At 48.7% G+C, this 22,325-nt stretch overlaps 9 protein-coding genes and 1 non-coding gene across 10 annotated transcripts; 6 read left to right on the top strand and 4 right to left on the bottom strand.

Annotated features, from left to right (window-relative positions):
• Positions 1 to 220: 220 nt before the first annotated feature.
• On the top strand, positions 221 to 1,467 carry BC939DRAFT_443409 (DNA polymerase delta, subunit 4-domain-containing protein). Its single transcript, XM_051554536.1, has 3 exons — positions 221 to 905; positions 1,014 to 1,132; positions 1,224 to 1,467. The coding sequence occupies exons 1-3, from the start codon at positions 386 to 388 to the stop codon at positions 1,305 to 1,307; spliced, it is 723 nt and encodes a 240-aa protein (XP_051414969.1). The 5' UTR covers positions 221 to 385; the 3' UTR covers positions 1,308 to 1,467.
• A 128-nt stretch (positions 1,468 to 1,595) lies between these two features.
• Positions 1,596 to 4,109, top strand: BC939DRAFT_490851 (uncharacterized protein). Its single transcript, XM_051559468.1, has 5 exons — positions 1,596 to 2,228; positions 2,370 to 3,146; positions 3,247 to 3,485; positions 3,583 to 3,804; positions 3,934 to 4,109. Exons 1-5 carry the CDS (start codon positions 1,645 to 1,647, stop codon positions 3,993 to 3,995), a joined length of 1,884 nt encoding a protein of 627 aa, XP_051414968.1. The 5' UTR covers positions 1,596 to 1,644; the 3' UTR covers positions 3,996 to 4,109.
• Positions 4,110 to 4,716: 607 nt separating this feature from the next.
• Positions 4,717 to 5,007, bottom strand: BC939DRAFT_385143 (uncharacterized protein; the record flags this gene model as incomplete). Its single annotated transcript, XM_051551802.1, has 1 exon — positions 4,717 to 5,007. A coding segment is annotated over one exon (291 nt), but the record flags the coding sequence as incomplete, so codon positions are not given.
• A 5,061-nt stretch (positions 5,008 to 10,068) lies between these two features.
• On the top strand, positions 10,069 to 11,224 carry BC939DRAFT_61477 (uncharacterized protein). Its single transcript, XM_051561781.1, has 3 exons — positions 10,069 to 10,558; positions 10,655 to 10,762; positions 10,864 to 11,224. Exons 1-3 carry the CDS (start codon positions 10,216 to 10,218, stop codon positions 11,103 to 11,105), a joined length of 693 nt encoding a protein of 230 aa, XP_051414966.1. The 5' UTR covers positions 10,069 to 10,215; the 3' UTR covers positions 11,106 to 11,224.
• Positions 11,225 to 11,726: 502 nt separating this feature from the next.
• BC939DRAFT_500720 (putative methyltransferase-domain-containing protein) lies at positions 11,727 to 13,142 on the top strand (the record flags this gene model as incomplete). Its single annotated transcript, XM_051560074.1, has 1 exon — positions 11,727 to 13,142. One exon carries the CDS (start codon positions 11,727 to 11,729, stop codon positions 13,140 to 13,142), a length of 1,416 nt encoding a protein of 471 aa, XP_051414965.1.
• A 244-nt stretch (positions 13,143 to 13,386) lies between these two features.
• Positions 13,387 to 15,256, top strand: BC939DRAFT_443399 (uncharacterized protein). Its single transcript, XM_051554535.1, has one exon. The coding sequence runs from the start codon at positions 13,416 to 13,418 to the stop codon at positions 15,027 to 15,029; it is 1,614 nt and encodes a 537-aa protein (XP_051414964.1). The 5' UTR covers positions 13,387 to 13,415; the 3' UTR covers positions 15,030 to 15,256.
• Positions 15,257 to 16,181: 925 nt separating this feature from the next.
• BC939DRAFT_443390 (uncharacterized protein) lies at positions 16,182 to 17,475 on the bottom strand (the record flags this gene model as incomplete). The annotated part of the gene is made up of 6 exons (XM_051554534.1): positions 16,182 to 16,443; positions 16,467 to 16,567; positions 16,622 to 16,715; positions 16,836 to 16,879; positions 16,939 to 17,283; positions 17,438 to 17,475. 6 exons carry the CDS (start codon positions 17,473 to 17,475, stop codon positions 16,385 to 16,387), a joined length of 681 nt encoding a protein of 226 aa, XP_051414963.1. The 3' UTR covers positions 16,182 to 16,384.
• A 1,402-nt stretch (positions 17,476 to 18,877) lies between these two features.
• On the top strand, positions 18,878 to 19,673 carry BC939DRAFT_443380 (uncharacterized protein; the record flags this gene model as incomplete). The annotated part of the gene is made up of 2 exons (XM_051554533.1): positions 18,878 to 19,387; positions 19,447 to 19,673. A coding segment is annotated over one exon (510 nt), but the record flags the coding sequence as incomplete, so codon positions are not given.
• Positions 19,674 to 20,010: 337 nt separating this feature from the next.
• BC939DRAFT_t55 lies at positions 20,011 to 20,083 on the bottom strand. Its single transcript has one exon. It is a non-coding gene; the product is annotated as a tRNA-Met (tRNA).
• A 956-nt stretch (positions 20,084 to 21,039) lies between these two features.
• On the bottom strand, positions 21,040 to 21,733 carry BC939DRAFT_500717 (uncharacterized protein; the record flags this gene model as incomplete). The annotated part of the gene is made up of 2 exons (XM_051560073.1): positions 21,040 to 21,171; positions 21,515 to 21,733. 2 exons carry the CDS (start codon positions 21,731 to 21,733, stop codon positions 21,040 to 21,042), a joined length of 351 nt encoding a protein of 116 aa, XP_051414961.1.
• Positions 21,734 to 22,325: the final 592 nt, after the last annotated feature.

Below are 22,325 nucleotides of genomic sequence, written 5' to 3'. Positions count from 1 at the left end.
CTACGAGACTTATTTTGGCGATTGAGGCAGCGGTCAGGTCGGCTCTACTCAGTACAGCTGGATCCATGCTACGAGGATGTGGGTAGGCTAGTGTAATGACTCCTCAGCAGGGGTAAAGAAGGAGGAGGAGGAGGAGGAGGAGTAGTGGGACAGTGAGGAGGAATGGTAAGAGCAAGCAGATGTGAGTTAGTGCAGCCTGCGGTGGACAAGTGTGCAGTGGGCAGCATCAGCGGTCAATTAGAGGGGGGTTGGCAAACAATGCATGGCAACCCAGGTTGTGCGCACATATCACATGACGTATACCGCACCTCAATTACTCTCTACCACAAGTGGCATACAAGGCAACTCCCTCTACTCCCCTGTTCACTACACAAGATAACAAGCAATGGCACCACCCAAGAAACGAACTACAGCTATTGAGCCCGCCGCGAACTTCTTCCAGCGGGGAAAGAAGCTGTCGACAGTGCAGCGCGTCGTGGCCGCCAAAAAGGCAACCACTCCCAGTTTGCACTCGGTAACTTCTCCGACAATGGCAACAGAAGAGCATCAGGACGCAAAGAAGGACAAGGAGGAAGCTCCCGACGAGATCGATGAGACAGAGTACTCGGATGAGGAAAAGGCGTCACTGCACAGCGATCAGGGTGAAGATGAGGCTCATTCAGAGGAAGAGGAAGAGGAAGAGGATGAGGTTCAGTCGGACGACTCTGATGCTGTTGAGGCGGACTTGCGAAAGATAGAGAAGGCGAAGGTCCTGGAGGAGAGAATCACGACGACGAAGAAGGGCTCTGAGATCCAAAAGCAATCCGTAAATGGGACTGCGTCGCTTACCGGCCAGAAAAAGACGACCAAAAGCACAAACGCTGTGTCATACGTTGCTCCATATATTGGCGATATCTATGCTGGATGTAAGCATCAATTGGACTACCTCGGCTTCTTGCTAGCTAGATCGTCATTGCAACTAAGAGCGCGCGTACTGATTTCCGTCTTATAACAATTACAATGGAACGAAATAGTCCACCAAGCAAACCTTTTGGGCGCGGAGAAAGTGCTTCGTCAGTTTGATCTTACTTCCAAATACGGTCCTTGCACAGAACTGACGAGACTTGAGCGCTGGGAACGTGCCCTTGAGCTGGTGTGTTGACAGCAAGGGACTCTCTGAGGTGCTGCTACGGCGGATTATCAAACCGCGCTGATAGTTTTCTTTTTTTTTATGGTTTCAATAGGGACTGGACCCCCCACAGGATGTCAAGGATATGATTGTTGCGCATATGGCCCTCAACACTCCGGTCTACGAAGGACGTGTTTAGGCGCGCATGATGACTGAACTACACGTTGGGGTAGACCCTTCGTATTTTTTTCCTCTTCAATTTGCACTGCACCCGACTCCGAGGCCTCTTTATCATTTTCTCTCTTATGTAGTGCTTTAGTGGACGTTATCAATAAAATGTATCCGATGGATTACGCTTTCTCTCCCAAAAACTTCAAGGGACGAAGCGATTGAAGGACATGGGCGCCAGAAGAGGCTGATCTGTGACCGTGCACATCTTTTCTTTTTTTTTTTTTTTGCATTGCATTGCACAATACGTCATTTGAGCCCTCTTCACATCCTTCTACATCGGATCCCGCAACGAACGATTCATCACCATGACCGATCAGCAGTCGCAACCTCCCAACAACCCGCACCTACCCCTGCTTCAGGAACGTCAACAGCGACAGCAGGGCGCACCTCAGTCAAATACTCCTCACCATTATCAGCACCAGAACCATATCCAATTCATCTCCTCCAGTCCGCTTCCAAACCCTCGTCAGCTATTTCCAGATACCTCGTTCAGGACCAGACGCGCCTTTCATCCCGCGAGCGGAGGTACTGAGGCCACTAGGACGCCATATGGAGCTATCAATACGCCGATGAGGATCAACACTGCTAGCGCCAATGCCAGTGCCTATCAATCCGGCTTTGTGAGTCCTGGCCCAGGCACTCCAAAACAAAAACAGGTGCCACTTCGTACGACTAAGGTCTCGCAAAAGTTGGTTATGTTGCCAGAAGATCAGGAGGAGGCTGAGGAGGATGATACCGACTTTGCAGAGGGAGCTTTCTCTGATCCAGAGATTGATGCCTTCCGTGACGAATCCGACTTCAGGATCCGGAAACGAGGTTTACACGGACGGGCACCAACTCGCTCAGAGCTGCTGACGAAGGAGCAGAGAAATTCCAAGGGCCTTGCAAGGCAAGTTTTTTTTTGCTGTTGTTGTTGTTGTTGTTTTGAGCATGTCACTATTCTAAAAGGCACGATGTAATAATCAATAATCAATGGCTCTCAAGGTCAGTGTAGAATCTAACAATCTTTGTCGCTTTTTGCTTCTAATAGAGTGGTTGCGTACTGCACTGCAGAGGGATACGATATCAAAAGACTGTCTGCGTACTTGAAGGCCAACCATGGTGTCCAGCCTCGACTGTATGATGAGGCCCTGTATACTGCCTATCACTTCCCTCTCATTCCTGGAAGGACGACGAGATATATGTCAGCGCCACCAGTTCGATCTCCTGGAGGTGGCTCAATCTTGGACAAGCAGTTGGAGCAGTATGAGGAGAACACAGGAGAGGTTTACTCTCGATCATTAGAGCATGCTGATGACGAGGAGAGATACAGGCGCTCAACATCAGGACGGGATCTGACAAACGAGGACTATCATCAGCGCGGTCAACTTAAAAATCGACGTCGCGCGAGTAGTCGATCCAGCAGACACACAAAGGACGGCGATATAGGTATGGCAATGTCTGCTCATGAGGGTGAGACTTCGAGCCGGAGCACATCGACTGCACCTGAATCACAGGATTATTTCGTGGATGCACTTGAAGATCAGACATCTGTCATCAAATCGCCGTCAGCTGGGCACGCAGAGAGCATAGAAGCTTTACTTACGATGGCACCACAGCCAGCTGCGGCGCCATTTATGGGTGGAGAAGTATTTTTCTTTGACTATGGCGTCACGGTTTTTTGGAACATGAGTGTCGAGCAAGAGGCATGGATCCTGGACGACCTTTCGGAGTTCGAGGTCAAGAGGCTGTTGCCGGACGACGTGCAGATAGAAGAGTTCCATTTCGAGTACGCAGGCTACTCCACTCCCAGAATCTACAACGACATGTAAGTTATGTCACGGCAAGGGGCTCTCATACTTCGAATCACTTTATTTCTGAGGCTTACTGAGGCTATATATTCATGTTTGCAATGCTCTGTTCTTTAGGATTACACTGCGAGGAGGAAATCATATGATCAAGCTGACAATATCCCACGCCATCTCGCAGTCTGTCAAGCTGGCACTGTACGAATGTCAAATGGACGATACTATCGACGATACAAAGATCATCCCCATTCAGTTGGCGCAAACCGGAAAACTGAACTACTCGAGACCCCAGATCACAAAAATTTCTGGACACCTGTTCCAGCTTCGCATGAATGTCGATCTTGTGTCGAATGTGCTTGGTATGAAAGCAAAGCACCCGGACTGAGGACGCAGACACAGACATTAATGGGAAGTAAAGACTTTGCTAACTTTCGGTATTCTTTTTCCGCCATATAGATACGCCTGAGATTTTTTGGTCAGAACCAGAGCTGCAGCCGTTATACAATGCCATTCGCCAGTATCTTGAGATCGGCCAGCGAGCCAAGGTGTTGAGCGATCGCTGCCTGGTGATCTCAGACTTACTGACGATGCTGCGGGACGACCTTGCATCGAACAACATGAACTACATTACTTGGATCATCATCATTCTTATCGTCATCGCTGTCATTGTTGCAGCAGGTAAGGAACCGTTTTTTTTCATTTCGTTTTATTAGTTAGGTTTGAACATTATGGCAGTCCAGTGAAGCCCATCCAAACCAAGCCATCAATACTAACATAGGTCCTGGTTCTATTTATTTATTTTTTTAGGCGAGATTGTTGTTAAGTACTTGAGCCATTTTGGAGGCGAGGGAGCACAATTGCGCTTGTAGGATCTGATGAAATAAAGTCTGTTGCTTGGTCCTGGAATGAAAATAAGGATACATGGCCTTTTTTTTTTCCTGTAAGCACGCGCACAGGCACAAAAGGTTTAAATTGTTCCAAAGAGATTCTGAAAATCCATCCTGAACGAACGCACTGAACGCAGTGAACGCAAATCGGAGGCGGCTCCGCATGCATGGGCTCCCTAGTCTATCGGAACACGGCCGAACGCGTGCTGCTGTTGTTGTTGTCTTGGCCTTCTATGCTAGACTGCAGACAAACAGACAGGTTGATGATGGTTGTTGTGAAAATGCTCACTTCGTATTCCAGCCACGACACAACATGTCTCACACTCGGACACTCGGACCCCCTGCTAGTCTATGGCACGCAGACAACTAGATGACAAAGCAGTTCAGGTCCACGACCCTTTTTTTTGAGCATGGCCCAGACCCTTTCTTTGTCTTTTGTCTCAGATGGGGATAGACAAGTACACATGCGCCTGCGCGAGGGTGTTCAGCTGACGAAGAGTGCAAATGTTGGTTTATGATACAATATAAGAACAAGGTTGGACTACAAAGACTATGGTAAGCAACAACAACAACAACAAAAAAAGGGCAGTGTAGCAATTACAGTGGGTGGAAGGAGCTGAGAAGAGATTGGTAAACAGGTAAACGGTAGCAAGAACTAGAGATACTAGTGGTATACATGGTAGGATAGGACAAAGATCACATTTCATGGTGAAGAAACTAGAGGGCGCATGATCCCAACTCGAAGACTCTGCTCCTGTGTCAAGGGCGCATGCCAGTTCCCGATCCAGCAGGTGGAGGCGTCGCGCTCAGACGACCAGCGATCGTTCATCTCATTAAGGATCATCGTCTCCACCAGCTTGATCTCCTCCCCGTAAATCTCTGCTGTCAAGCCTTGGAACTGGTGGTCGTAGGTAAAGAAGTTCGTCGTGAACTTGAGCGTCTCGAGATTAGGGAACAGTCTCATCAGTGCAACGAATCCAGGGAGCGTGAGCGGACTTGATGTGTACTTTGTCAAGGTCAAGTGGCGGACAGATTCGCCCGGGAATGGTTTGGGCGAAGAGTTATTAAAGTGGTGAGATTCTGCCAGGGATGGAAAACGAGAGGCGAGATGGGCAAAGGGGTGGCTGGGTACGATAGGGCTCGAAGGACGATCTACCAGGGACATGGATTGGAGGTGTTTGACGCGCTGCATCATCGTGCGGATATTATCATTTGAGATGCAATCCAGATCCAGCAGTTCCAGGGTCTCAACCTTGCCACACTCGAGCAAAGACCAGAGTCCCTCCAGACTAACCTCCTTGGTACCTATGGTCGTGGACTGGTAGGGTGCCAATGTGACAGATTTGAGGTCCTCCCAGCCGGTCATCATCCTACGCAATACCGTGTCCGAGATGGCGTGTTGGCCACGGAAGCTTTGGATGTTGGGGCATGCAGCAGTAATGGCGCTAACAACCTCGGGCGCAACAAATCCACCATCCTTGTTAGCGTCGTAGAGCAAGTGCTCGAGATGGCGGCCATACCGAACAATACAAAAGATCAGCTCGGTCATTTCAAGATCCAGAAAGTTATCCTGGATCTCAAGACACTTGATAGATTCTTGGCTCTGTTCCATCAGGATGACGAGGGCTCGGGAGAAGTCTTGGTGGAGGGTGAAACCGAGCTTGCGGTACTCTTCCCGGCGCCGAGGGAGGGTAAACGATGTAATGTGAGAGTAAAGCGAGTGCATACCATGCTGCTGTGGGAAGTGGTGCATAATGGCCGTGTTCTGGACCGGAACCGTGGTCTTGGAGATGAAGGAGGAGTAGCAGTTTGAGATCTGGAGGGACTTTATCCGGGGTGCGAGACGGCAGAGCTGCTGCATACATTGAACCAGGGTGTTGAACTCCATGCGGTCGAGCCATAGATGGGTGTAAAGGGATGGATCAGCGAGGATGCGGTGCCAGGTGCGACAGGTGCTGTTGCAGACAGAGAGAGGAACAGCATTCGCCGAGACGAACACACACAGGTTGTGTGTTGGTTAGCATGAACTGGGGATTCAGGTTCAAGTTCAGGTTCAGGTTCAGACGTCTGGTTCGATATGATTTAGTTTTCTTGTAAGACGGAACAGGTGTTGACTCGAGGATGTGTGTAGTGTAAGGATGAGATGCGAGGAAGGAGAGAGGGAGTGCAGATGAGGCGTATACGAATCCATGGAGAGTGTGCCATCTATGCATACCTGGAAATCTTGAACTTCTCCTGGAGGGTTAGGTAGTTGAAGATGTCGAGCCAGATGTTCTCGGGCATGACTGGTATGCTGCTGGGCTTAGCCATTACGGCGATGTCGACGTCCATCAAGCAAGTATCGGTCATATTTCTTTGATCGCTTTGCTTTGCTGTGCTGCGGGGAGAAGAGTTATCTGATGGATGGATGGGTGAATGAATGAATGAGCGGGGCACAGGACAACGATGCTGTGGAACGAGAGCACTGGTATCAAAGAGGGCTCGTGCTGGATAGCAGGAAGAAGGTGTTGATGAATGTGAGTGTGAGTGCGAGAGTGAGAGTGAGAGTGAGAGTGAGAGTGAGAGAATGGTGGATTATGAAAAGATGCGGTGGGCCAATATTATTTCGGTGCCTGGGTTAGAGAGGGGAGTGTGCGTCCAAGTGTGATGGGGTAACGAACAAAGAGAACAGAGAGAATAGAAAAAAAAAAGATAAAAAACAGCGAAGCACAGGAGAAGTGAGATTAAAGAGAGGAGGAGGGAGTGGCGAGGATGAAGAGGAGTAACAAAGTCCTTATTTATATCGCCCTATATCGCCCTATATCGCCGGTAGCAGATGTAGAAAGAAAGAGCCGATGTCTCAAAGTAAAAAGTAAGCGAAGGGGGTATGTTTATTATGTGTTGTGTCTATAAGACCTCCCAAGTGCAGTTTAGGGCAAAAGGGCGAGACAATTAGAAATCTGACATATCCTCTACTGTAAGCAGCATACTGACTAGTAGAGACACACTTCTTTGCTCAGAAACCAATATGTATTATATAATACCGTCCCTACCTGGACCCACCCCTCCTTTCCCATAGCACACTTCGATCGGCATCTTCAGCTGTCGTTCAAAGCGCTGTGTAGTGGGCACTGCACATTCACATCCAAATGAGAAGCAGACCCCCCCTTTCCTCCTTCATCTTGGTAGTCTAAGGCACGTTTGACAGCAAAATAATCAAGAGGCACGCGAAACACTGACCAATGGCAGCGTGCGATCGTTGCAGTGGAGTTTTCGCCGAGGAAATTAGGATTAGATCTTGAAGTCTATCACATCATGGTCACCACCTGTCCAAAACACGCTCCTGCCACGCACACACAAGATGTCTTGGATGCACTGCCGCGCCCACGCTTCTCAGCTTGGTCGTCATGATCTCGGCAGCCTAGAACTGCTGAAGGATCGCGTATCGCCCATGCGTGTCTGCGTCATGCGTATCCATCCACAGCTGTCCTCGTCTCTGTTGTTCCCATCAGAATGGAATGGATTGCTACTAACCTCAGCAACAACCCCTATTTCTCCAAAAAGGGAATACTCATTTCAAGAGGACTCGCTCGATCGTAAAGTAAAACTGAACCCTGGCGAATGGGTCTGCTTCTCCTATATTGCTCGCGTTTTTTTTCCCAATTGTATCTAGCAAGACGGTACCAACTTCAACCTAAATCGGCCTTTCCGGGAAGCAGTGTATTGGGCAGCCGACTAATCGTGGATTCATACTCTAATCCCCAAAACTAGATCTCTGCCAGCCCGGTAGCATAGCCAGCTCTCTTAGCTCTTAACGCCAGTGGCTATAGAATGGAACACGGTTCCACCAAGCATCTTAATACCGGTTACTTGAGACAGTATCAGGATCGGGGATCTCGTTTTCGCGTTTTCGCCAAGATCTTTGGAGAAATCGGGGAACTCTCGGATTGAGTCTAACACGTTACCTTGCACATTGCAGCTAAAAACAACGTGCAGAACAAGGACATCATGTTTGCTTTGATCGTAACACAGCTTTTTTTCACGTTCCTTATTTCAGGTACCTATTGCTATAATACTATAACTAATATCGTCGTACCTCTTGAGCCTCATATCTTTGCTAACGGTTACACGAATAGACACCACCTCCTCCGGATTGTGAAGAGAGATGATGTTATGGTTACGCCCATTGTTTGCCCTGTTGCCTAAGCTTGAATCACAATCGTTGCTGAGCTGACTATGCACCTCTCCTTTTTTTCTTCATACGATAGTAACAAAAGAATCTGAGGTTTCATGTCGACGGCAAACGTGGAACGAATGTCAAATCGAGATCGGCAAATAGGCAATCGTCATGGACGCACTAAGGTTGTGCTGTTTGGCCGACTGAGGCTTCAGGATACCCAGGTCTGATGCATTAACTGCCCTGGCCTCGTCCGACTACGCCCACGCCTAAAAAGAACGTACCCCCTCATGACGACAGCTTGAATCTGGTGTAGTTGTTCTTCCTCACTGCATGTCGCTATGCGGATGAAACCTTGAGGTTTCTCTCGGATACACTGCCCGCCCACTGGATGAGTGACCTTTCATTTTGAGTTTGGTTAACAATTTGTCTCTCGAGTCAATTGACTCTCCGAATCTATCTCCCATAGTTGTCCTCTCCACCAAAGCAGGACCAATCCACAGTCGCCAGTTGACAGGTCACATTTCCCGGGCCTGCCCCTAGGGCCTGCGCAACAATTGCCACACCTCATCAGTGTGTTAAAAGCTGAAAACACCTTGTTACAAGAAGGGTATCTTCCCCATCCCCTCCATGGTTGTCAACCGCCTCCTCCCTTACAGGCAGTCCAGCAGCGTCCGATCCGCTGCGTCTGGGTCGAGCACGGAGCCAGGGCAGGTCCCGTTTGCATGGTCGGTGAGTAACGCACCACAGGGACAGTGGTCGGCGTCGCAAATGTATCTATACCCATCGCTCCGGCCCCCTATGGGCCCCTTGTATGGAGTTCGTTTCATCTTGGCTGTGATCCCCCAGGTTGGCGCATCATCTTCTAATTCAAACAATGAAAGAATGGTCCCATTCTATAGACCTGTACGATACTGTTGTGAGCACTTGGGCAAAGGCGAAGCCGGGGTAAAAGGGTGCTATTCGCCTGTCGAAGAAAATTGGCGCCCGCTCCTTTACGGGTGTGGAGCAGAAAAGCCGCGTGCGCCAGCTTCCACAGCCGACATTTTTCACGACGCGTGTGTAGACGCGGCATACATTCCTCTGTGTATGTCAATGAAGGTTTCCCTGGGCTGAGGCTATGAGCTACAGAGCATTAATTTTGTTCGGCATGGAACCGAGAGCAGAGACTCTCGACTTTTAACTTTCAACTCGCTCATCGCCTCAACCAACGTAGATTCCATTCCTCATATATATTTCTCCATTCGACATTCATCGCCAAGGGATCCTGCTTCCTTCAACACAGAACAACCATGGATGACGATATAACATGGTAGGCGCGTCTGACACAAATGTGTTCTCGCTATGAAACCCCTATTGAAGCCACTCAAGCCATGGTACAAGCATGATCCCATTTTAACATGTCCTGGCATATTGAACCCTGTAGTGGCGACGACGACTGCTCTGCCTGCTGCCTTATCTTTGACGGCTGCGGTGAATGTGGCGCCTGCTGTGAAGGATGTTCCAGTTGCGGAGATGGATGTTGTCTCTTCCTCGGCGACTCGCTTGGCTGCTGTGATCCCACTCCCCCAGCATTGGCAACGGCCCCAGATGTACATTCCAATACTGCAGCTCTGCCTAGTGGGCCGTCAGTCATTGACTCGCAACCCGTTAATACGGCCATGCTCCCGACTTTCTATCCAACAGGGCCAGCTCTTTATAACGACGTGAACGAGAGACGTAACGTCAAAGAGCATAGGGATGGGGATTCAAAGTACACACGCCACGGCAAATGCTCTTCATGCCCATCTCTCCGTACGGTTCTCCCTTGGCTCCTCGTGCTCGTTGTTATTGCTGCAGTATGCCGACCTTACCTCGTCTTTCGTTCTCAAACATGCCACTAGATGTCGGCCACTGTTTCTTATGAATTCCACTTTCTGGTTGAATATACTATAGCTTGGAGTCACTCTGTGGTTAACGAGGAACATTCGCTTTGGCACAAACTGCGGGAATGCCCACCGGGCCTTGATAGGAGTTCTCTTTGTCATTATTGGTGGCGGTATTGCCATGCCGCTATACTATAAATATGTCCAGCTAGACCTCATCAAAAAAGACCTTCGGCAGCAACATCAAGCCTTGCTAGATGCGACCACTCCATTCGACTCATCGATTATCAAGCGCAACAGGAAACCGAAAACGTCAGTACTGGCCTCAAAGCGCTTTAGTTTGGCGCTGAAGGTGACAACATTTATCTTGATCCTGGTGGTAGCACTTGGCTATTATTATCTTTGGAGCAAGGAGAACCGGTGTCTGGATCCGAATCTGTGGATTGTCAAGGGGTGGTTTATTGCACTACTTGTTGTCGCCGTTGTGGTCACGGCACTCATGTTCGCTGCCATGTACCGTGCAGGTGGGTCCCAGCTCTACTTTTGTCGATTAGTATGTCACCAGTTTTTGTTCGTGGAGCAACTGACACTCTTGTTCTTTTCTTGTTGGACAATTTTAGTGAAAGAAAGACGCCTCTTGAACACTGCTCGCTATGAAGCTGACGAGGACGATGTCCCGAACAGTCAAGTCATTAACATGGATCCTCGAGAAGCAACTCCAAGCCAAGGTTAGAAGAGATAGGCATTGAGCAGTTGTCAGGCTTGTCTCCATCATTTCATCATCGTTCGTTTGCGTTTATTCACCATTGGTCCTGGATTTATCCAATAGAGCCTCTGAGTCCTACTAATCCGCCTCCTGTGTATCCAGGATCGCCTCTTTCAAAAGATGCGCCTCCCGGCCAGATGCAGACGCAAACATCGTCTAAGCCAGACCAGCACGAACTCGCTCAGATCGAGGAGACAATAGCAGAGCAATTGGGCCAGCAGCAGCAGCAGCAGCAATCCCACCAGCAGCAAATGGGCCAGTCGCAGGCAGGATACGGGGCCTCTGGAACTGGAGCATACTGCTAGCAAAGATAGAGTGCGGCTCCCTTTTTGTCAGGGTCACCAGCGACGGTGGTGATTAATAAAAGGGACGATCTGCAAGGGGCAGGCGTAGTGTGGATAACGCGGTGTAGCGAATACGTCTGTTCTCCAGCTTTGAGAGCTTGTTAGAGTGAGGTTTTCGCTGCTTTCGTGCACCACACACCATAAACGCACGCACTCACACTCATTTCCAAATGCATCCACACCATCCACACCAAATCCATGTCCTACACTGATCGTGCTGCACGCATCATTCCAATCGTGTCCGTTGACAAGCTACACATCCCTTTGCACCGCCATCTCCATCAACATCATTATCCATCCGTCTCTGCTCGTTTCAACTCCTCATCCATTTCTACACACACAGTTCAATCATCTACCATCCACACCACCTTCACATAGCAGCTTTTTGATCAAATAGGGCCAAAGAAAAAGAAAAAGAGAAAGAGAAAGAAAAAAAGAAGAGTGAGAAAAAAATCCTCCGATATCCTGTTCTTCTTGTCATCTTCCACGCGACTATATCGTGGGCGCGTACTACGACAGACCCAACCTGCACTGCCACTAGGCCCCAGGACCCCACCAATGATAGCTGAGCAACACCTATTCATGTCCCGCCACGAGCTCTCCTCGCTAATCCCCTCATACTACAGCACGCCGTCCCTACCTCTGTCTGACGAGGATTGCTATGGCTGCTCAGAGCCCTCTTTGACCCCATCCTCAACGCCGCCATCCTCACCGTCCATGGATAACCACTTCCAATCACTCTACAGACTCGTTTTGGTGTGCTCCATACCCATCGGTATCCAGCTTGGCAAGTGGATTAGCGTCAGCCTGGAACTCGTCACCGAATTTGGACGATATCAGTACGAAGCAGACCCAAGTCGTTCCTTCCGTCTCGGAGAGGGCCAGACCATGCTGGCTCTAGATTGCTGCCTGCTGTTTGAAAAGGATGGTCATATCTCGACTCAGGGTCCAATGAATCAAGGTCTCCGCCTCGAGAAGCGCGCGCTGCAGTCAACCAACTGGCTTGATCTGGACGGTCTCCAAGGTCCAGGGATTGGGCCATCCGGTCGAGGAGGACTAGAGATACGCATCGTGCCTACGCAGGGAACCACCGCACCAGAGAGATTTTGGATCACCATTGGGTCTGAACCGGAGCAAGGAGTCGTACCGCTCGTACTTGGCCCTGTCTCTCTGACTACGCGGCCTTCACTCAATTTCAGCGACGAACGAGAGGCTCTACGTCTTGTCAACATTCCACGGACCAAGGGCAAGTGTCCTCAGATCATGTTGCTGAAAGAGACTTGGAACAATGTCCCCCAAGGCCGTGTCTGGGACTCGGCGTTTGTCTTGATGGACATATTCTCAAGGATGGTGAATGAGGGCATCCGCAACTCAAGCTCTCCACTGTTTGCCGGCAAACGGATCTTGGATTTAAGCGCCGGTACCGGCCTCCTTGGAGTGTTTCTCGCCGGTTTGGCCCAAAATGAACTCGACCAGCTTTTGTATTCCTCTTCCTCTTCATCATCACCATCATCGTCCTCATCACCATCCTCACCGTCATTCGTCAACTGCGCTTCACAATCGATATCGCCCAGGCCTATTCACACTCGTGCTTCGTCCAAGGCACGCGCCACGATCGTCACGCTGACCGATCTTGAGCACGCGTTGGGCTTGATCAAGCATAATATAACCTTAAACCGGCACAGAATATCACCAAAGATCAAAGTGAACGCCAAAGCACTGTACTGGGGACCCCGTCCATTGGAACGTTTGGGGACTGGGCCGTTCGACATTGTAATCGCGTCGGACGTTGTGTACGAGACTACTTCATTTGCGGCCCTGCTAGAAACACTTTATGAGCTCTGCACTCCTGGACACACAACCATCTATCTCGGATACAAGCGAAGGGCACTGACCAAAGATAGCGAAAAGGTTTTTTTTGATGAGGTGCGAAAGATGTTTATAACTGAAGAGACGCTGCACGATCTGGATGTTCACGTTTGGTGTCTGAGAAGATGAATAGAGAATAAAAGATATTAAAAAAAAAAAAAAGAATCCGATAGACATAGCGACAATGAGGATAATGAGTGAAAATGGACCCATCCCTGCTATATCGGCGTATGGACATGGCGAAGCACTCACTGCGCTCGACATTTTAGACCAGAATGAAACACGACGCTTCTCCCTTTTGCATTCCATTTTGTCCTCTTGGGCCGTGTCTTTGCCTCGGAGAGAATAGAATCTGCATTCTCACCTCTGTCTTTCGTTAGTACGAAGAAGAGCGAGATATACATGCATCTTACCTTTCCTTCTAGTATCTCTTTCTTCCTTTCCAGTTTTCGTTTGTTCGACTTTATTAGTCCGCCATCTATTGCCATTGCTGTCTTTAACCCCACGAAAGCAAGCGACCTGAACGCATCGCCAATGGTGCGTCGACCGATTCTTCACGCCCTGTTCCACTCGGTGGCCTCGTTAGGCTATATCCCTTTCGCGCTCACATCCGTCCTCGTCTCTTCATCAACACCCTTCGTATCGATACCCTCCATCGGCATCATTCTCGTCGCCTTTATTCCTCCTTTGACATCCTTTCCCCTCCTCTGCTTCTCATATCGATATCTAGAGCGGTTCGAATGCATATCATTGACAGTTCAACGCGCCAGGACTTATGTTATGCTGGCAGGATCCGGCCTCTGCTTCTTGGTAGCGACACATTTAATGATGGTACATTTACTGGCGAACGAACATAACACCATGTACCATCAAATACCAGACTCTTCTTCTGCTCAGCCCTTTCAGGTGTCCCAACCGGTTACTGTTGCACCGGTGGTGATCCAAACGGACGTTGGACAAGGAAGTACAGATGTAACAGCTAGAGATAAGGATTCTGGCACTGCTCAGGCCATGCCTCTTGGGATTTCAGAGGGTTCGAAGGACACGCTGCAGAAGACAGAGCCATGGCCATTGTCGTTCTTGTCGGGCTACTGGATCAATGTACCGGTTCAGGAAGTTCAGGGGATTCAGGAGCAGGAATCTATTGGTGAAGATAGTGTACCGCTAATGCAGGATCTAGAACCAGTGGATCGCCCGCTTTTCAAGACACTTGTGCCAACACACCTATTGAACCCATCAACCCCTGTAACCTTGAGACCCTCAGGCACCGGGGAAGAACCACAGCCACAGCAGCAAGAGCGTGACATGGTGTCCTCCCAGAAGCAACAGCAATTATTCTTCATTGTTGAACAGCCAGTGGCAGTATCCTCTGACGAGATTCAGGTTGTCGATACACATGCCTCGCTGCCGATCCCGACTACAGATCCACCCACAATTGGGCTACAGTCTTTTACACCAGTGCCATCAGAGCCCCAAAACTTCCCTAAGTCAACAGGACCTACAAATGCAGCCGCAGCCATCCGCTTCCACGCTCCCGTCACCGTGTCTCCAGAACCACCACTCCATCTCCCTGATGACAACAGCACATCAAGAATATCTGGCGCATCAACTGCTGGACATGTCGACGACGGCGACGACCCGTTCTTCCGGCGCTCTCAAGATCGTTCTCCCGGATACAACCTCGCAGGTCTCCACTGGCTCATCTACTTGGCCTTCCAAGGCATACTCACCTTCTTACTCATCATGCTCTTCCTGGGGGTCCTGATCCTGACAGAGTACGTGCTTGACCGCGAGGATGAGGATCTCGAAAACTTGACGGCACTGTTTTGGGCCCGGGTGATTGGAATCGCGAGTGCGACGATTGCGAGTGCAGCTCATGGATCGTTGTTAAGTGGATATGTGTTGCTGGATGGGACGTCGGATTGGATAGCCAAGGCGACCGTGGGTATGATCTGTGGGTATTGGGGGAGCATGGTGTGGATCATGAACTGCGTAGCCGGGCCGCTGCCCTATTGAAACGAGGAAGTGAGATAGGGGTCTCGGTAGGAAGATTGGGGGAGAGGGCATTCAAATACATATACATGTCTGCAACGTATGACCATGGCTGATTTGGCAAAAACGAAATAGTCCAAGAGAAAGACGCGACCGTCCTTACTATTCACATGACTGAGGATGGCTCTTGCCTGACCAAGAAAATAAGCAGGACGACAACCTGTTCGGTGGGAATCAAGGAAGAATATAATCTCACCCCCCCCCCCCCCCCCCCCCCCCGTAAGATTTTATTCTTACACCCCCGTGAGATTATCCAAAGCACATAGTGAAATTTTATTCTCACACCCCCCGTAAGAGCTTTAATCTTACACCATGTTATTCTACAGCGAAACAAAGATAATCTCACGAGCATATAAAAGAGGCTTTATGATCAATGCCTGGGTTTCTAAGTGCTTAAGCACCTGATACCCCGTTATCGTCGCCCAGGTGTGTCAAGAGTGCAAACTTCAGTACATCTCTCTCTCTCTCTACCAGTGCGCACTTTTGTACACCTCTCTCTCTATACCAGCCCGAACTTTTTTCCTTCTGCCCCGACCACGCGCCATCGTACCCAATACATAATTGTTAATAGATTGCTCTTGCTCCTATTACACATCTAGTCCCATCACCTCAATTCATTTAAGGATCCGGATCTTTTTAGCCATCGCTTCCTTGATATAGGCTGTAGTTCAGCTCCGTCCTCTGATACCAGGTGTGTTACACTCTTGGCACACTCGGGCGACGCACTAAATTGCTGTTTACCAGTAGTGCGGTGATAACGGGGTGTCATACTAGGTCTACATGTAGATTCACATATCGGTTTCCTTGTCGCTGGAGAATCTACCCCTATGTCCAATCCAATATGAGGCGGGATTGAGCCAGATTTCACTCCGAAGCTGAATGACGAGGTGCCATGGAAAAGAGAAAACAGACAGTCGTTTGTGATCATATTGGAGTAGTACTTTACGACTTAAAATCACTATCGTGGATCTTTGCAAAGGTTTAATGCTAGATTTAGTATGCTATGATGTCGATAGTGCTTCGCCCAGTTTCTACAATATTTCAATGCACTGTTGACACCGATGCAACTAGTATATAAACCCTATCTACGCATAGAACTAGATAGCAGCATTCGCCCAATAAAATACCCTTTTCACCCTAGATCCTTCGACACCTCAGATACTCCAATCGTTTGCAAGCATCCCGACGCGTAGGGAGTTACCTAGCTTTCACTACCGTGGAAAATGATAAGCAAGGCAAGACCATGCGCTTTCCCGTCTCTACATCTGCGCAATTTTTATATCGTTCTACACTCGCTCCACCAAACCGCCATTTTTATTTTACTTATTTTCAGTTGGAGACATACGACTAGGGATTTGAATGTTCCAAAGTGAGGGGCCTTAGAGCGCGTTCTTTTTCTACTTGTAGAAACCGGACTGGAAGGTCCGGTGCCAGAAGCAGAAGCAGAAGCAGCTTGCATAGCTTGCCCCTGCCCTTGACCTGCTGCAATCTGGGCAATAGAGCTCAGGACCCGTTGCTCCATGGCTGTGATTAGCGTGCGCTGTCCCTCTTAAAACGCCATGATTTGCATGCGCTGTGCATGTTGCTGTTGAGTATTTGCAATGTCCGAGCCCCGCATGAACTCTCGGATAGTTGCATCAACCACTCTTCCTGAATTAAATGTCATTGAAGTAGCCGAAATGACGTTATTGTTGAATATGAGTGCATTGCTGCCGCTAAACGCCTCATCGCCTTTGTCGTTCTCCTCATCAACCTCGTCACCAGATGTACCTGGGGCATTGACGATCTTCAAATCATCAGGGAGAACTTGAGCGCTATCAATAAGTTGAAGCCCTGGAACGTTAATCGGGATGTTGGAATGGCGCAGACCCACTTGTAATGCTTGCTCAGGCTATCTCTTGTCAGGAATGGCTTTCTGCAAACGCAGATGAAATCCATGCTTCTATCCTCGCGCCTTTCAAATCGGACGAACACATTTAAAAGGACGTTTTTCACTTGAACTGGCACCGTTGAGTGCAACCGAATCAAGTGGTTTTTTTCTGACTTGGTCAATGGCACAGGTCCGTCCCCGTCCCTGACCGGGAGACCCTGATCAATGCGACGCTCCTGTGGCTGGATCGCCGCTTTCCTGTCCAGCAGTCCCTGGACGCAGTTGTAGAATGTACATTCGTTTCTCTGTGCCTTGATCATTGTAGTTAGCGTAGCGTGTAGTGGAGCGCTGGCGAGGAAGGTAATTTGCAACAGTGATGTTGGTTATAGAGTGTTAGGGTGTGCACAGAGAAAAAAATTGCGAGAAAGAGTGTATTTCACCATGCCCTCCACCTTCGTAGAATATATAACTCGCCTCCTAGTCTACAAGTTCTCTTCTTGACCATATCTCCATGACCAGGTAATCTCGAGCAATGGCCATGTTGTGTCATTCTCTCTCTTCGTCCAATTGCTTTACGCCCATCTGCAGCTCGTCCTTTTGCTCGTCCTTTTGCCCGTTCTCATGCCTATGCCACACTCCTGCACGCCTATCTGGAGCTCGTCCTTTTGGAGCTCGTCCTCACTTCTTTTTCGAAATGTGCAATGCTAGACTTTAAGTCAAGATGATTAGGGTTTGTCTGATGTAGAAAGAAAAGAAGAGAGAGATTGCTAAATCACGATGGGTAATCAATGGCCATAAGTATCAGCAGCATCAGCAACACCACATATTCACCAGAGTCTGTTATACAAGGCTATAGTCTATGGTCTATCCAGACTAGGTATCCGGAGAATGTCCTGAGATACGTCTTACTCATAGACTAGATACTCATAAACAATTGCACTCAGTAAACTCTTGATGCTCACCTTGCGCATTATAGCATTCTTCCATGATGAACTGAGAAGTGCATCTGGACTTAACTCACACATTTGACGCTCCAAAACTAGGAACTAGGGAGATTCACTCAATTGGGCTGTAACCGTTGGATTATTTTTCGATGCACAGGACGAGAGCGACGCGTATGGTGCTGCATGGAAGGTCGTTTGTAGCAACCGGCTTCTGAATAATACCTCTGATTGACTAGCAGCATCACTTCCTACCATGGCAAGAGGCAACGGGGTAATGCGGCGTAGGGGGTCTAATAACGAGTTCTGTAACTTCTATCATTAGTTCTATTTACAATAGGAGACACCACGCGAATAGAACTTCGGCAAGGGCGTGCTTCGGTCACTTACTGGTTCGCGGTGCAGGGTCCTCCTTTAGATTGGAATGTATGAACACAAAGGTAAACGAAAATGGAAGGAAATAAATATGGGATCTGTTTAGCTAAATGGTATGAGCTAGGACTATATCCTTTGGGAATGACTGGGGTAATTGCAAGGAGTTCGCATATGTGATATCCGATGAGGTGAGGAGTCATGACAATGAAGTCCACCCCTCTGGAGTCGTTATATGCCAATATTCGCTGATCAGGCCTCGACTGTACCTTTATAATGCCGTTTGACGAGGGTGGGCCGATGACGGATGCTCAATGAGACGATCGGTGATTGAGGAAGCGCTGCAGGGCAAGTACAATGTCTAAATAAGAGCGGTTGATGGTGCAAAGATGGCGAATGATCAGGATTGGTATTCCTTGTTGACTGTATCTCCTTGCGTGGGTTGCTGACGGCGGTAGTCAGTACCTGTCGTTGCTGTGGTGTTATCCGGACAATCTGGACGAATGCAACGTGTGATACAAATGATTTTAGGAAAGAAGATTCTGGTCCAGGAACCAGACCGTTTATTCTTTTATTCTGGGGCGGTGCTCTTTCCCGTGATCCAATATCAACTTTGCGAGGCTAACCGAATGATTCTCATTTACTACACCACAGAATCCATTTGCATAGGTCAACCGAACTGGAAAAGCCCTCCGCGAGTCTTCTCTGGCATCATACTCTCAAGACTGGACCCAGCCGAAATCATTGCGGTTTATTCCATCCACAACAAGATCCGTCGCAGTCAACAGGAGTTCGTTGTGGTTATGGTTGGCCATTCATATTTTTGCACCTGTTTCTTGCTGCAAAACACGGAGATTGTGTGCAGGCACTTCTTTTGCGTGATGCAAGGGGACAGCAGGTGCAAGTATTTGATCAGCCTCGTTCTCAAGCGCTGGTTCAAGGAGCAGTGGCGGGATCTCGAAGGTTTCGAGACGAAAATTGGTTCAAAGCTTCTAGTCGCCTACCCGCATTACATCGCCTCCACCGGGACCGAGGATCACCCCGCCAGCGCTTGTACGAGGATTGTGCACACCTTGTTCTCTACAGAACCTTCGGCACCACAGCCAAGGAAGGAAGAGCGACTGAGGATAAAGCGGCACGCAGATGTTACAGGGATCGTGAGAGAGCTGGCCATCATGGGGACAGCCGATCCAGCAATGCGATGCAAACGCTCAACAACCTCTCAATCTCGCTGAAACGGAGACGGGACTCATAGAGCTACAGGACGCGTCTGACAACGAAGCAGGTCTTGGTGTCACTAAAGACCCACTTATGGTGAAGCCGAAGGGGCGTCCAGGAGCCAAACGTATCAAGAGCAGCAGTGAGATGTCGCGACTATCCAAAGAATTCCATCCTGCTGAAACAGACCTTGAACAATAAACGAGTGATTTTTTTTTTTTTTAAACGAGGCCCTACAGACTATCCCCGCGAGAATATGGCGCTCACCTCCCCGTGGAAAAAAAAAGCTCGAATTATTCTTACCGGAGTGTGAGAATAACCCACTTACACCCCTGTGAGATGACAAAACGGGGGATAATCTCACGGGGTTGAGATTATATTCTTCCCCTTACTATTCACATGACTGAGGATGGCTCTTACCTGACCAAGAAAATAAGCAGGACGGTGGCCTGTTCGGTGGGTATCAAGACCTTGCCAGGCGCATCAGGGCACATTGGATCAAAAAGAGAAGAGAATCAATAGCAACTTGGGCAAAAAGAGAGGCTGCTCTCTGTGAGGTTCGAACTCACGACCTTCAGATTATGAGACTGACGCTCTGCCAACTGAGCTAAGAAAGCCTCGTTCGATGTCCGCCATGTCTTAGCTTTACTTTTGTTTACTTAAAAAATATTCTCTAAATGCACATACATTCTTTAAGTGCACGGACTCCATAAATGCACAATCTCTGGCCCCGTGCTCGACCTAGACGCAGCGGATCGGACGCTGCTGGATCGCCTGCAAGGGAGGAGGCGGTTGACAACCATGGAGGGGATGGGGAAGATACCCTTCTTGTAACAAGGTGTTTTCAGCTTTTAACACACTGATGAGGTGTGGCAATTGTTGCGCAGGCCCTAGGGACAGGCCCGGGGAATGTGACCTGTCTTTTGGCGACTGTGGATCGGTTCCGCTTTGGTGGTGAGGACAGCGATAGTAGATATTTGCTAGTTAGTCTGATAGATTCGCAGAGTCAATTGACTCGAGAGACAAGTTGTTATAAAAAAAAAAAAAATGGATTCCATAAATGCACGATCTCTACTCGAATTCTTGCGCACGCTTCCTTTCTTGCGCCTATATCCATCTCTCGGTCTTCTACGGGGATTGAGCAACCAATCAACTAAGCAGTCGAACAGTTAATCACTTGGCCAGTTGATGCCCGCTCCGTGACATGTCCAAGCACCCTGCTTTGCCCAAAAGTACAATAAAGATGCTACATTTCAATCGATGCGCACGCACACAGCTACAAAACATGAAAAATACTCACCTTCACCTGCAAGAGTGAAACAGAGCTGCAGAAAAGAGTACATCTGCATGGGATAGTATTATAGTATCGTCGATACTTCAGGTAGATACAAGGTTAAAAAATTGAATGCAGAACATGAGTTCTTCTCTCTGAGATGAAGCAATAGACGCATTTTAAACAAACATAACTAACCTTACTGTTGACATGGTTCTGGTTATAGTAGGGTTCGTTCAAATACACAAACACGGTGTCCTTGTACTTGTCGGACCGTCGCTTTTGAAGGTAGTGCCGCCTCTAGACCCCGATATCCTCGGTTCCGACAGAATTCCTAGTGTTTCCGACATCCTGATAACGGGAATCCATTTTCTCCATCAACAAGTGAATCACTTCCTTGCTTGGAATCATGAATTGATCCGCGAATAGCACCTTGATACGGTTAAAAACGACTATAAGGCTACAGCTTGTCCCTTGGTGTTCGTTTCCGTTGCGATTCGTCGAAGGTCTGAAGCAAACGATAGAGTGTGGTTTTAGCGTGGATGCTTGCCTCGAACGTCTCCGTTATCCTCCCTCAATACGATGCTTTTGACGGTATTGAGTGAGGATCCCATGTAATAAATAGGCCGTTCGTAGAAAAGGATCCGATGTCATAGCAAGTTTCGCGTTCTCTTTTTCTCCCTTGCAAAACTCGAAGCAATGAAGTACTGCTCTACGCTCCTATACAGACCCCCTTTTTCCTGAAGGCCGTTTATGCTGTTTGACTGAAATGAACGTATTGCTGGGAGGTGCGGCCTTCCTCAATTCTCTGCAACAGCTTGACCTTCTTCTGCAGCTTCTCAATCGTCTCCAAGGTCTCTGGGGCTATTGGCTCTGCTTTTTTTCCCAGATCGTTGGACAGAGCTTCGGAAAGAGGATTCAGGCAGGGGCGTTTCCTTGAAGTCCTCGTGAATGACTTGTCCGGCGAAGTAGCATGGGCTTTTGCCAAGGACATGGCTTTGGTAACTTGTATACTATATCGTAGTCGTCGAAGCCATCTTCCACAGCATCCAAGGCTTCGATGGAGAAATGGTTTTTGAGAAAAACGCTCTCGGCTAGTGTAAGCAAACTGGTGCTTGAGAAGACAACGGCGTGCTCCGATGTGCAAAAAGTTGATTCAGCAGCGAGATCCAGGGGTGACAAAGCTTTGTAGCGATGTAGAACCTTCAAAACAAACGATGGAGACGCGCTGTAAAACTCTGCCATCTGAACTCCATTGAGCCGTCAGTGACATTGTGGAGCCGGGAGGATAGCATTTATATTGGGGGAGCATTTTTTTGTCGCGTACAATCTAACTATCGTTGGTGGGTCTATACATGCGCAGCTCCATGATGCTCAGTTCCCGACGGAAATAGGCTGAATAAATTATAAGCTTGGGAAATCCATGCTCGCGTGTATTCATAGAATTTGGTGCGCGCTCTCATGTTCTAATTGCCGCACACTAAATTCATTTTTTTCGAGTGCTTTGCTCGTCTTGTTCTCTACGAACTGGATGGCATCCGCATACGCCTTGTCTAAGAGCTATTCTTTTCTTCAGTTATGCCGTT

Source organism: Gamsiella multidivaricata, assembly GCF_025024155.1.
Source record: "Gamsiella multidivaricata strain RSA 2152 chromosome Unknown BC939scaffold_14, whole genome shotgun sequence".
NCBI classification, from domain to species: Eukaryota; Fungi; Mortierellomycota; class Mortierellomycetes; order Mortierellales; family Mortierellaceae; genus Gamsiella; species Gamsiella multidivaricata.
The sequence above is the reverse complement of the archived record's forward strand: the minus strand, read 5'-3'. Positions and strand labels throughout refer to the sequence as shown.